At 40.7% G+C, this 14,239-nt stretch overlaps 1 protein-coding gene and 1 long non-coding RNA gene across 5 annotated transcripts in view; one reads left to right on the forward strand and one right to left on the reverse strand.

Annotated features, from left to right (window-relative positions):
- The window catches only part of vegfaa (vascular endothelial growth factor Aa), a 16,955-nt gene extending 2,805 nt beyond the window's left edge, over positions 1–14,150 (reverse strand). Inside the window, exons 1-6 of one of the 4 annotated variants that reach the window (XM_034874416.1) lie at positions 13,454–14,150; positions 11,633–11,675; positions 7,026–7,222; positions 6,174–6,250; positions 6,052–6,084; positions 2,204–2,335 (exon numbers count right to left, since the gene is read on the reverse strand). In XM_034874416.1, coding sequence (XP_034730307.1) covers positions 2,204–2,335; positions 6,052–6,084; positions 6,174–6,250; positions 7,026–7,222; positions 11,633–11,675; positions 13,454–13,519 — 548 coding nt within the window. In that variant the 5' untranslated portion in view covers positions 13,520–14,150. Of the gene's footprint in view, positions 1–2,203; positions 2,336–6,047; positions 6,085–6,173; positions 6,251–7,025; positions 7,223–11,632; positions 11,676–13,453 lie in introns of those variants that run through there. The other 3 variants (XM_034874419.1, XM_034874417.1, XM_034874418.1) reach the window with 3 other exon arrangements.
- LOC117946345 overlaps positions 5,422–14,239 on the forward strand; it is a 12,354-nt gene continuing 3,536 nt past the window's right edge. The window contains exon 1 of the long non-coding RNA XR_004657010.1: positions 5,422–5,618. This is a non-coding gene — a long non-coding RNA (uncharacterized LOC117946345). The remainder of the gene's footprint in view (positions 5,619–14,239) is intronic.

Consider the following 14,239-nt stretch of genomic DNA (forward strand, 5'->3'; position numbering starts at 1 on the left):
TTGGCTAGGCCACTCCAAAGTCTTCATTTTGTTTTTCTTCAGCCATTCAGTGGTGGACTTGCTGGTGTGTTTAGGATCCTTGTCCTGCTGCTGAACCCAAGTTCGTTTCAGCTTGAGTACACGAACAGATAGTTGGACATTCTCCTTCTGGATCTCTTGGTAGACAGCAGAATTCATAGTTCCTTTTATCACGGCAAGTCTTCCAGGTCCTGAAGCAGCAAAACAGCCCCAGACCATCACACTACCACCACCATATTTTACTGTTGGTATAATGTTCTTTTTATGAAATGCAGTGTTCCTTCTACGCCAGATATACTTGGACACACACTTTCCAAAGAGTTCCACTTTTGTCTCATCGGTCCACAGAATGTTGTCCCAAAAGTCTTGGGGATCATCAAGATGTGTTGTGGAGAAATTGAGACGAGCTTTGATGTTCTTTTTGCTCAGCAGTGGTTTTCTCCTTGGAACTCTGCCATGCAGGCCATTTTTGCCCAGTCTTTTGTTGATGTTGGAGGCATGAACGCTGACTTTAACTGAGGCAAGTGAGGCCTGCAGTTCTTTGGACGTTGTTGTGGGGTCTTTTGTGACCTCTTGGATGAGTCGTCGCTGCGCTCTTGGGGTAATTTTGGGCGGCCGGCCGCTCCTGGGAAGGTTCACCACTGTTCCATGTCTTCGCCATTTGTGGATAATGGCTCTCACTGTGGTTCGCTGGATTCCCAAAGATTTGGAAATGGCTTTATAACCCTTTTCAGACTGATAGATCTCAATTACTTTCTTTCTCAATTGTTCCTGAATTTCTTTGGGTCTCGGCATGATGTGTAGCATTTAAGGCTCTTCTGGTGGACCTTACTGTGTCAAGCAGCTCCTATTTAAGTGATGCCTTGATTGTGAACAGGTGTGGCAATAATCAGGCCTGGGTGTGGCTAGAGAAATTGAACTCAGGTGTGGACAACCACAGTTATAGTATGTTTTAACAAGGGGGGCAATCACTTTTTCACACAGGGCCATGATGGTTAGGATTTTTTTCACCTTTAATAATAAACACCTTCATTTACAAATTGCATTTTGTGTTTACTTGTGTTGTCCTTGACTATTGTTTAAATTGGTTTGATGTTCCGAAACACTTAAATGTGACAAACATGCAAAGGAACAGGACATGAGGAAGGGGGCAAACACTTTTTCACACCACTGATGAGGAACGTCCTCCATACAGAGTATCCCATTCAGGCACACATCTGACAACAACGCAGTTGGAGAGAGATTTGGACATACGCTCTGTAAACAGCTGCGGCTCTTTGACGGTCGCACGGAGACGCGGGCCGTTCCAGGAAAGTGGCTGCATGTGTGACAATACACGCAAAATCGTTGCATGACCGGTTCAATTCTGCAGCTGTTTGCCTAAGCCTCCTAGACGGATGAACTGTAGCCTCGCATTGCTAGACCTATCTCCACAGCGCTGAAGTGTAGTTGAACTGGGACTCAGTTACCTGATTTTTAGGTTAATGATTAGTTAAGGAGGGTTATCTATCAATAAAAAAAAAATCTAAATTAGCATCCCTGAGAGCAGGGCAATATATTGATATTATATTGATATTGTAATATGAAAGTAGATGTCGTCTTAGATTTTGGAAATTGTGATATCTTAAATGGCTAAAGTGTTGTCTTTTTCTGGTTTTAATGGCTGCATTACAGTAAAGTTATGTCATTTTCTGTGTTACCACAATGTTCTAGCTCTTCTATTATTTTTACCTTTACCCTCTTACTCATTATAGCTGCATTACTGAAGATTATTCATCTTAAATCTTATTGTGAAAAAGCACCAATTGCGAACCTTATAATATCGCCACAATAGCAGCATTAAAGTATTGGGACAAACATTTTGTGATATCTGATTTTCTCCATATTCCCCAGCCCTAGCATCCCTAAAGCAGGCTGGATTAAAACATTTCTGTGGTAAACATCATCACCAGTCAAACAGATGTGACTGTTGTGCTGTTACAAGACACAATGCAAGCACAGAGAAGCTGCCATATTCCCATGAACAAACACCAACACAACATGGAAAAGCAAGGAGAAGCATGCTTTTCTCAGGAAATCAATATTTGCTTGAAGCACAGCGGTGGGTGTGGAGGTGGGTAGAAAAGGGTGGGGGAAAAAAGGAATTCAAGGCACGTTGTTTATCGTGTATGTATGGTAAACAAACCTGCAAGTTCTTTCGTTTAACTCAAGTTGCCTGGACTTGCAGTCTAATTGTGTGAATTTGCAGGAACATTTACAGGTGAGAGGGTCCTGCACAAACAAGCGCTTTCTTCTCTCTGAGCAAGGCGCACAGTGGCTGCAAGGGAAGCAAAAAGGGAGAGAGAGAGAGAGAGAGAGAGAGAGATCTAAGCTATAGAGCAAATTCTGCAGAAAGGGCAGACAGACACACATGCAACATCCCTATCCTTCCCCTTCCTCCTCACACCCCAAACCACCCCTCACTAAGATTGCTTTGGAAAGGCATTTGTTTACACACAAAACCGGATTTGTGGCTCAGATTTAATGTTTCAGGTATTAATCTACTCTGGCATTCTCATACCTTTTGACAGCTGCATAATTATAGCATATATTTTAAGTAAATCACAAAGTAAATCCACCCAGTTAGAGAAGCTCTGCACTATAATGCATATGCAAATGTATATATAGTATAATGCCACCATGCCCATTACTTTATATTTGAAGAACAATGAAACCAAATGTTCTTCTTCAACAAGAACATAAATGACATCATAATAAGAAAGTAAAAATCTAGTGTTACAATTTAAGGGATTTTATGTTCAAAGGAAATAATGACTTGGGTCCAATTTCAGTTTACATTGTCATGCTTGCAAATCAATCCTATGGATAAAATATTGAAATTTGTATTGAAGTTTTTGTTTAGGGAGATGAAAAATGAATGTCTAATAGTTTAAAATTAAGGTAGACACTATACTTGTTGCAGTATCTGTTACAGTGCTCCGCTAAAGAGATGGAAGGTCACACCAGAGACACAACAAGGACAGAACTAGATATATGAAGGTAGTTACTAAGGGTCAAAACGGAACTATGCTTTGTCTTAAAGAACTGATTTCTCTTTGCACAACACACATCCAAGCATAAGGATCAATAATGTATCACCTTCTAGACCTCCTGTATGAAAACAGGAGCAAAGGAACCCAAAGCAGAACTTATCTGTGAACCTCTCAAGGATACAATGATCTTATTCCACACACACACACACACACACACATCCACACACATCTGTACTTCTGTGCTTTAAATCTGTACTGTAGCTGCTATCATCTGAAACAAAATGGAAACATGGCAACAGATAAAGGTTCCTTACAGCAAGTAGAAGTAGCAAGCGCTTATCAGTGCAGCACACTACAGGCCAGCAGACAGCCTTAAAGATAACCATTTCCCATAGAGATAAAGTGACAATTGCCATGGCAAATTTATGTCGCTGCCAAAGAAATGGAGTGGAATTTTGTTGCAAATAAATTAAAAAGGACACAAATGGACAAAAATGGAACCTGTGCACAAAAGGTCATTAATAATTATACGGATTTTGTTAATAACTTGACAGCACTTAAATGTGTGTTCTTAAGTTAGTAAGAATATCCACCATCCACAGTGGTAGATTGATAACTTCAGGCTCTGAACAAACGGAGAAGGAGGCAGGAGAAAAAGAAGAGACACCTAAGCAGATGCAGGTGCTGTCATGGAGGGTTCATTCAAAAGCCAAACAGAAGGCAATCAACCAACAGAACAGCTGCTCCAAGGTGGTCTCTACATTAGCAGGGGTGGACATTGATCCATCGGCTAGGACTGGGCTAGGTGTATCAGGGTTTATGTTCCTGTAACCGACTGTATGTATGAGGACATCCTCTTTATAGCAACTTCACTCCACCCTGCCACAGGGAAACTAGCTGCTTACGTGCACAGTGACAGGCAGACCTTCTACAAGGCTGGATGAAGCTAAGCTTAGTCCCATGACAAACGGGTCTGACTTAGCTAACATGATCCCATCTCTCCTCCACCCATCCATCAGGTTTCAAGCCGCCAAAGCACAGTTTGGCACACATGCACTCCTCTTATCCAATTAAACAACCTGACCTACCACTGAAAAGCCTTAAGACACACAAACCACACGCATGCCTCAGCACACACAGCCCTATGACAACTGTGACAGGGAGTGAGTTCTCTCAATCAACGACAACACTTCAGTTCGTCTCCAAGCTCCTCCTTTATTAACACCCCTAAAAATAGGTTAACTGCATGACACCTGTTGCTATGATTAGACTGGAGAAGTAGCCGAGAGCCGAGGGTCAGGTTTGTGCAACTGGAGTCAGAGTGCAGACAGCAGCGGGTGGTCTGAAGCCGGCTGGCTACGCCTCAATCACTCACACTATTATAGCCGCACCATAAAGTACTAAATCTGCTGCCATAAAAGAGCACACTCAAAGTGTGAGAGTCCTTCAAAGATAGGTAGAAGGCAGGCACTGAAGGCCCTGCTCTCTAAGCTTTAGCTTCTACAGGAAACATGATGGTACACTTATATGCTAAATTATGAAATCACTGAGCATGGTCATTTTCTGTTAAACTAAATTGAAAGGCGCATAAACTTAAATTTATAAGTATGTGCATATTAATAAAAAGCAAACCAGTAGTGGGTAGGAGTGGAACAGCCCATAGATTTGTATTGAACCAAAATGGTACAGGCGTCACGGTTCAGTGCATGGATTTACACAGTATAAAATTAAAAAAAACAAATTAACTACTGTAATGCGAAACTAATGTAATGCGGAACTACTGTTAAATACGCAGGTTCTTCAGTGACACTTAATCTGTAGCTCCGCCTTAGCTTTGAAATTCTGATTGGCACACCGTATGTAACACTGATGTTGTAGATTAGTGCTACGTTTCCAGCATCACGGCTCTGAACCATAACAATAGGTAGGACAGATGTCTTGTTTCTTCAGGCTAACTTTAGCCAGGCAGGGAGCAGCTTTCTGCAGGGAAAAATGGCTGGGAGACGTTATGTGAGAACGTTGCATTAATCAGGTGATTTAGTTCGAGATGCTGTATTGTAAATTCCAGATGGAGTCTGGAGAATTTCTCATCGGAGAGACTGTATGACACTAGGTTGTAAAGCCTGAGACATAAACAATATTAAAAATTTGCCTTCTGCAGTTTTGTTCTGCTTTTCCCTCCATTGTACCGAAGTTGTACCGAACCATGATGTCTGAACCGAGGTATGAACCAAACAGTGACTTCTATGTACCGTTCCATCCCTAGTAGTGGGTATTGAAACTTTATATTTTTTTTCTGGTTCCATAGCTAAAAATCTGGAATTGAATGCCTGGTCAAATTTGCAATTCATCCATCAAGGCAGAAATGATCTGTAACCGCTTATCATCTACAGGGTTGCAGGGGCTGGAGCAGATTCCAGCTTACATTGGGGAGAACCAAGGTACGCCCCCGGCAGGTCATTAGTCAATCACTGGGCTGACACAGAGCTAGACAACCAGGCTCACATTCACACCTATTGGCAATTTACAGTCAACAATGAACCTAACCTGCATGTCTTTAGACTGGGAGTTGAGGCTATGCCTCTTGCTGTGAGGCAACAATGCTAACCACTGCTGTTTGTAATGTTTTTTTTGTTTGTTGATAAAATAGTTCCTCGTATAAATTTAAAAGTTTGGCAAAGTTGAATCCAATGTTGTGTTTAGACAAAGCAAATTAAGGTCTAAATACTAATTAATTACACACCCCATATTGAGAATAATTCTGTCACTATTGGAAGGAGCCCTAATATTACATCTTACCACTCTTCATTAACATATAGCGCAACAAAGTCAGATAGAGGGTAAGGTACATAGACATAAAGAAAGATGCATAGACATACAGCTCAAACAAGGCTAAACAAAGAAAAGTGAAGTCATCTCGACATGAATACAGAGATCACAAGAGCAAACCGAAACCTTTCGAACAGATGACAAAACAGAAAAAAACAAAACACGTACTTACTATTCTTTCTTTACTTGAACATCTGGCTTTAGTCTGAAATTAAAAAAGAGGAAGATGATTTAGTTTTGTTTTTAGTTTTTATCACATCACTGTCGCTGTGTGTGAGGTCTGCAGTCTCTTACCTGCAATCACACTTTTGATGCTCTGTGAAACTTAAGTAAATCGTATGTTGCGTTACCATTTGTCTAAACCGCATTACCTTGAAGAGAAACAGAGAACATAACAAGGCAAAGTTTAGATTAAAACAACAACAACGTGACTTTCAAAGTCAAACAGCCGGCATAGTTGGAGGACAGTAGAGGCTGTGACCACACACTAATGGTTGTAAACACACGGCATACATGAGATGCTAATGGATGGAAACATTCTGTGCCTCTAACTTTTTGCCTAACAACGCTTTTTCATAACACATGTCTCAAGACAAAAAGCTTCTAACCCTTACCCTATGACTGCACTCAGAAATTTCAGATTTAAGGATTTAACTAATTCATCTTAACAAAAGCTCTTCTTACTACCTTTTTTTCTAAAACACTCTATGTTAGTCTTTATCGGTGGGTGGAGTTTGCTCAGTTTTCATAGAGATAGTTCAGTTGTCACAATGTGAACCAGTTATGGAAGTTTAGTCAGGTGATACATACAACTACATACTTAGATCATGTGATGACATCGGAGCTATCTCCATTACAACTAAGCAAAGTCCATCTGCTGATGAAGACTAGAGCTGCAACATTTATCAACTACTAAATCAATGGCCAACTATTTTGATAATCAATATGAGTCATTTCTTATGAAAAGAAAAACCCAGCTTTTTAAATGTGAATATTTTTTTATAGTTGTGATACTCCTCTGTGACAGTAGACTGAATATCTTGGGCTTTGGTTGACATTTTTCGCAATTTTCTGGCATTTTATAGGAAAAACAACTAATCAATTAATCAAGAAAATAATCGACAATTCGAAATAATTGTTAGTCACCTGCAATGTGACGTTGCGGGTTTCCGTGGGTACACACTCCATGGCTTCGTCATTGCAGCATCCTCCACAGCGGTTGAGGACCACGCAGGAAGGGATGTAGGTATGTTCTGTGTCTTCGGGATACTCATGGAAGATGTCCACCAGCATCTCCCTGGGCTGACACATACTCTTTGTGATGACTTCTGTGAAAAGGATAACTGAAAAAAGACAAGAGGATTGATTGATTTTTTTTCGTCATCATCACCCTATATTGTCATCTTCCTTATAGCCGGTTTTTAAAAGTGAATAGAAAAACTTTTTTTGGGGTGAAGAATAGAGCACTTGTTTATCTTATGTCAGTACACATACAGTACAGTAATGTCCAATAAAAAGACAAGCTCAACAGTGCCACAGATCTGTGGCCTGAGCAGCACTTACAACAATTTTCTGCCATGGACAATCTTGTACTGACAATATGTCAAACTTGTAGAGATGAAAACTGCCTGCCAACCATTTGGGTAGAAACTGACATGACGTGTTAGACAATGCTCTTATAAACAACTCCCAGTAATGTAAGGCAAAAGTAGAAAAGGTTCAATTCCAAGATCACAAAGACGTCATGACCATGTGACAAAACATTTTTACTTTGTAAACTAATAACATTAACAACAGACATTTTGGATTATTTCAGTTACACAAAAAGATGCAACTGGATGGAGTTGGACACTTTATCAAATATACTGTAGTCTAAGATTTGATACACCTCTGCAAAACTACAAAACAAATAAGTATTATTTAGAGATCAAGAGCCAATAGTTTTGATATTAATCTCAAGACTTAATACTACTAACTGAGTGACCTGCCAGCCCTCTCTGTATTTCCATTCCATATGCAGCCCAGAATAATCCGTCCCACAGTCCATAGGGCTAGGTTCCCAGCGACCCCTAGCTAACTCCCGACCCCTGGTTTGCCAGAGCAGCCATGACCTCAGGCACTGTGGCGCCAGAGTTCACCTCTGACATGTGACCCCAGGAAGCCCACCCATGTGCAAGCTCTGCTTCTGGATTAATGCTGCAGACTGACGCTGTTAGCTTTATGATTACATTTTATTTTTGAATGCTACAAATAATACACAGATGGATCCCTGAGAATTTCATTTGAGAAGTCTTTTACGCAGTAGTTCAACCATACCAAGGTTACATAACTTTAGCTGAGGCATGAGAAGGCAAGTTGCCTTTACAGAGTGTAGAGTAAAATACTCTTATTTTACAGCTGAAGCTCTCTGATGAGTCATCAGATACAGAAAAATGAATAGAAATATTAGAAGTATATTGACTGGGGCGCCTAGGTATGTCAGCTTGTAGAACGTGTGCCCCATGTACAGAGCCTCAGTCCTGGCTGCAGAAGCTTCAGGTTCAATTCTGACCTAAATGAAGTTTGCTGCATGTCATCCCCCCCCCCCCCTCTTCCATTTAATTTCTAAGCTGTCCTATTAAATAAAGGCCTAAAATGCAACATAAAAAAACAAACACAAAATGACCTTCTTCTTTTGTTAATCATATTTAAGAAGCTAAAATCTGACAAAGTAGACTTTTTTTTTCCTCAAACACTATGCAAATTGATCTTTGCAGCGCCATGCATTACTCCAGATCTATGATGAATGACTCTGCGGTTTTGGCTACAGTGACCAGGCCAGCAGACATGAGCAGCTAAAACACTAGCACCTGCTGGATGGATTTGCATCATGAGTCTGTCAGCAGACCACGGCATAATGCCAACACACTCAACTAGGGATGAGATTTCAACATTTTTCTTCATACAATATATATTACCATATGAAAAAGAGACTCTTTGTAAATAGATCTATTTGGAAATGATAAATCATTTTCGACTACTGGGGTGATTTTGTAGGGGAGGGCATCTACATAGAAAATAAAATGAAAAAGGAACTTTTCTTATGTGAACCATTTCAACCTTTGTTAAACTTTACAAACATGAGGAAGCGCTGTGACTACTCTTCTGAAGGGATTTTGGAGAGGGAAATTAGGTATTTAACCGTTGTGTCTTCCCGTTCACCATGCACTTGTTATGGTCTGTTTTACCAGTTTACAAAGCATAAAGTAAAAAAACAGTTCTGTGTTACATCTTCGTAGCCAACTTCATTATAACCTATTACCACTAGTTTTACACTTATTTTTGGAATTCATGATCATTAAACCTCATTTATATGAAATTATACCTATTTTCGAAGTTAGCACCCCTCAGATATTATGAATTATTTTGACAGATCTGAAGGAATGTGTGTTGCTGGATAATCACAGCCTAGTTTTGTGTTATTTTTTGGCAACTTTGTTCAAATAAACCCATATTTGATATATAGAAACTTTTAATAACGGGTCAAATTTTAGCGGAGGACAACATTTGTCTCTCATGACAGCATTGTATTGAAGTTTACTTTTCTATCAAGCAGCAAAAAAAGTTGTAGCTGTAAAGGTCCAGTGGCATGACAATTTCACTTTATGAGTTTTTTTTTTAAACATTATGAGATACCCCAGCCTGCCTATGGTCCCGCAGTGGCTAGAAATGGTGATAGGTCTAAACCGAGCCCTGGGTATCCTGCTGTACCTTTGAGAAAATGAAGCTCAGGTGGGCCAACCTGGAATCTTGCTCCTTAGGAGGTCATAAGGGGCAAGGTTACGTGCCCCTTCTCTGCTTTGCCCACCCAGAGAATTTGGCCCACCCATGAGAGAGAGACATCATGGTTCTCAAACAAGTAAAGGGGCAGTTGGTCAAGGCCACCCCCCCTCCTCCACAAACGCTACAGACTCAGAAATGGCACATGCTAAGGGAAGCTCATTGTGGGACTGGCTCCAGTGGCTGTAATTCTGCACCAAGGCTGAATTTTGGGAAAAAGACTTCAGGTCTATATAAGAGGGACCTCAGATATGGTATTAGGGGACCACTAAGGTCTATATTAAAGAGACGTCAGATACAGTATTTGGGGCCCACTAAGGTCTTTATAAAAGAGACTTCAGATACAGTGTTAGGGGACACTAAGGTCTATATAAAAGAGAGTTCAGATACAGTTGACGATTAAACTAAATATTGTGCAGCCCTACACTCAACTGGTTCTATCTTTCGAAGCAAGGTTGCATACATTTGCTCTGTCTAACATAATCCTTGTCAACAAATCTAATGACAAGACCTTAACTAACGACTGTATCATAACAAGTTTTCTTTGTGCATCAGTCTGAACCCTCTTATTCATCTGCGTCATAGAGCTTGATTGTTGTCATAAACAATGTTTAATACACATCAGCGAGCCAAACTGTTTCACTGGGTGACGTGTTACTTAATGACCATCACTGGACACTGTGTTTTGACAAATACAAAAGTCTTAACTTAGAGTCCACTTATCAACTTCTGAGGTGGCAGCAGCTCAGTCTGTAGGGCATTGAACAGGATGGTTGCTGGTTCAAGTCCCTCATATAGACCTCCTGGGTACTGCCAAGAGCACCTTGGCTGAATTGCAACCCCCTCACTCGAACATCTCTCCATTAGTGCATACAGTACTGAACATGTGTTATTCTAACAACAGAGTGAAAACATTGTAATTTACCTTGTTCGATTAATGAATTAGTATTTATTTAACTTGTATCTGCGTGTCAGGGGGCACATTCAGCCCCATTGTGACATGTTCATTTAAACTGAAACAGGGATGCGTTGAACACCCTGATATGTGCCCTGTTGTGTGTTTAGCAGACATTAATGGGCTTGGGGCTAAGCGCCACATACAGGGTGGAGAAGTCGGAAAGCATTGCAAGACACAATCTCTTTGTGGGATCTACTGTTTATGAAAAATGTATTCATCTCCATCCTGGCCGAGGTGGACTTAACAAGTCATATTAATAATAAAAATTAAGTGGAGCTTAAAAAATAAGCTCTCCAAAAGGTCATCAGGTCACAGTCTTGAAACAGTTTATACGACTGCTTTTTTAGGTGCAGTGTAGGTGTGTGAAGGTGAGCAGCATGCAGATGGCAGACTTTTTTTCCTCTACAACCACCCAACCTGTCCAGTGATGCTGTTTGCAGTGATTAATCTGTGTAATCGCCATAACCAACCAACAAGTCCAACCTTGGCCTCAGCACTGCATTGTCACTGTCAAACAAACAGTGTGTGGCATTGAACCAAGGCTGACTGTCTGCTCATGTATTGACTGTCTTCTTTCACCATAGATTGGTGGAAAAACACCCCCCCCCCAAAAAAAAAAAAAATATAGTGGAGGCATTGACTAATTTACACCTTTAATCTTACATTAACTTGTTTTGAAATCTGCACCACTTTTATGGCGACTCCAAAGTCCTGATTCAGACCTTTCACCGTTGAGAACTTTGATTCCCATCTGCTCAGTACAGAAAACAATCCTCAGCTTACACTGATGAATAAATACCCCCCACCTTACATATGTAAAACATTTAAAGACACAAAGTAAGTCTGACACAGAATAGATACAAATGTTTATCACATGTCCACTAGGTGGCCCTGTAGTTATCTGGCCTGCACACTAAAGAAAGGAAGAAGTCTTTAAATTAGACAGCTCTAATGGAGAAAGAAAGAGAAAACTTACCCTCATTTTTACTCTTCTCCACTCCCTTGTTAATGCTGGCAGTCTGTAAGAGATGCACATAAGACCAGGTGTTAAATATGTATCCTTTGCATGCAGCACTGCCTCTACACAAAATGTCATCACCATAAAAAAATCTAAATGTATCGTACAGTAAAAGTTACCGAGATACATTTAGATTTTTTTATGGTGATGACATTTTGTGTAGAGGCAGTGCTGCATGCAAAGGATACATATCATACTGTGACGCAATAAGCTGAAAATAAAAACCGTACAAAGGTTTTTATTTTCAGCTTATTGCGTGACAGTATGATTTATGGGGAAGCCAAATCCACAGCTGATTGACAATAGCTTCCTCATCATGAAGACTGATATCAAAATACCATTGTCACAAAAAAACTTGTTATAGACTTTCCATTATATCTCTGCTTGTTACCAAGTTTATTCAGATGCATCAGGTCCGTCATTCAAGCTACAAACACGCAGCTGAGGAAAAAGGCTGATGCACCTTCAAAATAATAGCCCTGCAGCCTGTTGCTCAAACGGTTTAATCTAAGGTGTGCTGCCCAAAAGATAATCCATTTAAATTGAAAAACGCATTCTATATTTGAAGTTGAAAGCAAAGAGTCCTAGCAATATTACAACAATTGATTGAGTTCCTTTCTATGCAAAGGAAAAGCACAAATCACTCACAATTCACTCCATCATGAAATTGCTTGAGTATGGCTTAGTTTTATTCTGGAAGGAGTAACAGGAACCGGCCTTTGTTTTGATTGTAAAAAGATAACGTGACGAATTGGCATCCCTGGCAGAGCTCCGTTCACCTTATGTGGCTGCTGTAACAGGCGGAGATATTGCGTGAGAAAGCCAAAGCGGGATCGGCCTGTGTGGGAACGGAGTGGACATCCTGCAGGGCGGCAGGACAGGAGAAACCGGGTCTCAGCTTCCACACACTCCGGATCACCGTGAGAGAAAAAGACCGAGTGGGAATTAACCCTGCAGCTAAATAGCTGACTGACTGTACAGAGTCCGAACTGCACTCCGCACTAACGTCAGTTCTCACGGAGGCGCACTAGGCAGAACTCTATGAAGAAATCTCACAGTTGAATGCAAACTCTCCGGAAACATTGACCATATTACTAACTGAAAAACGTTTGCGTAATCTTATCGTTTACTATTTCATTCGGCATAGATATAATCCAGAAAGCAACATTCGTTTAAGCATAATTCACAACTTTTATGACTATTACACCCAGTTCAGTCGTAGCCTACCGTAGGCAAACCCAATTCAAGCTGTATTTCTATTCAACTAAATAGCCTACGTTGAAAAATATATGCCGAAATGTAATGATTGTTTTACAGAATCAAAATTAATATATTCATTTGGTGTATTTTGATTCCTACGTAGCTACGTATTTCACCAAGAGCGTCGCAGCCTGTAAAGCAAATCTTAACCTCACCGGTTTTAAATTACAGTGTGGTTTAGCAAAAAAAGGACATGTATGGATGTTTTAACAAAATGGACAAAGAAAGAATAAAGGCTTTTAGGTAGAGTAGCCTACCAACAGAAAAGAAAACGCAGGTAGTAAAATTTTAATGTAATAATACATTTCCATGTAGGCTACAATACGCTTTCAATAATTACAATTTCCCTGTAACGTTTTTCACAAGGGATGTGATTAGTGCTTTCTTTGCGCCACGTACAGTAGGAATCTAAAAGGATTGATAGAGAACTGGTATGCGTTATAGACACGTGTGGATTATTAACAAATGTCACTGTCAAATTATTTATTTTACTTAAACGAAATGAAGTCAAACACTTACCTTTATAGTGGATAGGTGAAGAAGCGCTGCCAAAAGGATGTGTACCAAACTGACAACAAAGTTCATGGTTGTAATTCCGCACGATGAGCCTTAAAATCTCGACGGTCGTTTAAGAGTAAAAAAAAAATCTGAATATGTTAACAAAACAAAACCCAACAGTCAAAAAACTTGAATGAATAAAAACCGCGGCAAATCTTGGCTACAGCAAAAGCCTATCCATATCTTCCACACGCATGTGGCACGTTCACAGGGACCGTTCCAGTGTCTCCCAGCGGCGCTCCTCTGGAAACCTTCCCATCCGACCAGCGTCGCTCATCCGCAGACAAAGGCAGTGTGATGGCTTCTAAAATCCACGCTGATCCTGAGCGATCCTCCAAAAAACACAGTAATAATGTTTACAGTGAAACGGGCGGATCAGTTCATCAACTTTACGCAGAGGTGTCTCTCTTTACTCTTATTAATCCCACAACATGAAGGGGTGTGTGTGTGTACGTGTGTACAGCAGGCACTGTTTGCCGGTATAAAGTGTTCCTTTTCCTTTCTTTCGCAAACCTCGCTTTTAGTGTTTCTTATTGAGTGCCCGCCCCTGTGATGTACCTTGGCTTCTCTTCTCTTTCTAAATATGTTCTGGGGAACATCGACAGACAGCAGCTTGTCCCCTGCTCAGCAGCGGTACCGGTCTCTCTCGCGTTCTGTCTCCTCTGAACAAAACGCCCGGCAGACCTCAAGCTTCTTTCTGGAGGCGGGGCGGCTGGGAGGAACCAATGGCAGAGGGGGGGGGGGGGG

This window comes from Etheostoma cragini, chromosome 6 (genome assembly GCF_013103735.1).
Source record: "Etheostoma cragini isolate CJK2018 chromosome 6, CSU_Ecrag_1.0, whole genome shotgun sequence".
In the NCBI taxonomy this organism is placed as follows: Eukaryota; Metazoa; Chordata; class Actinopteri; order Perciformes; family Percidae; genus Etheostoma; species Etheostoma cragini.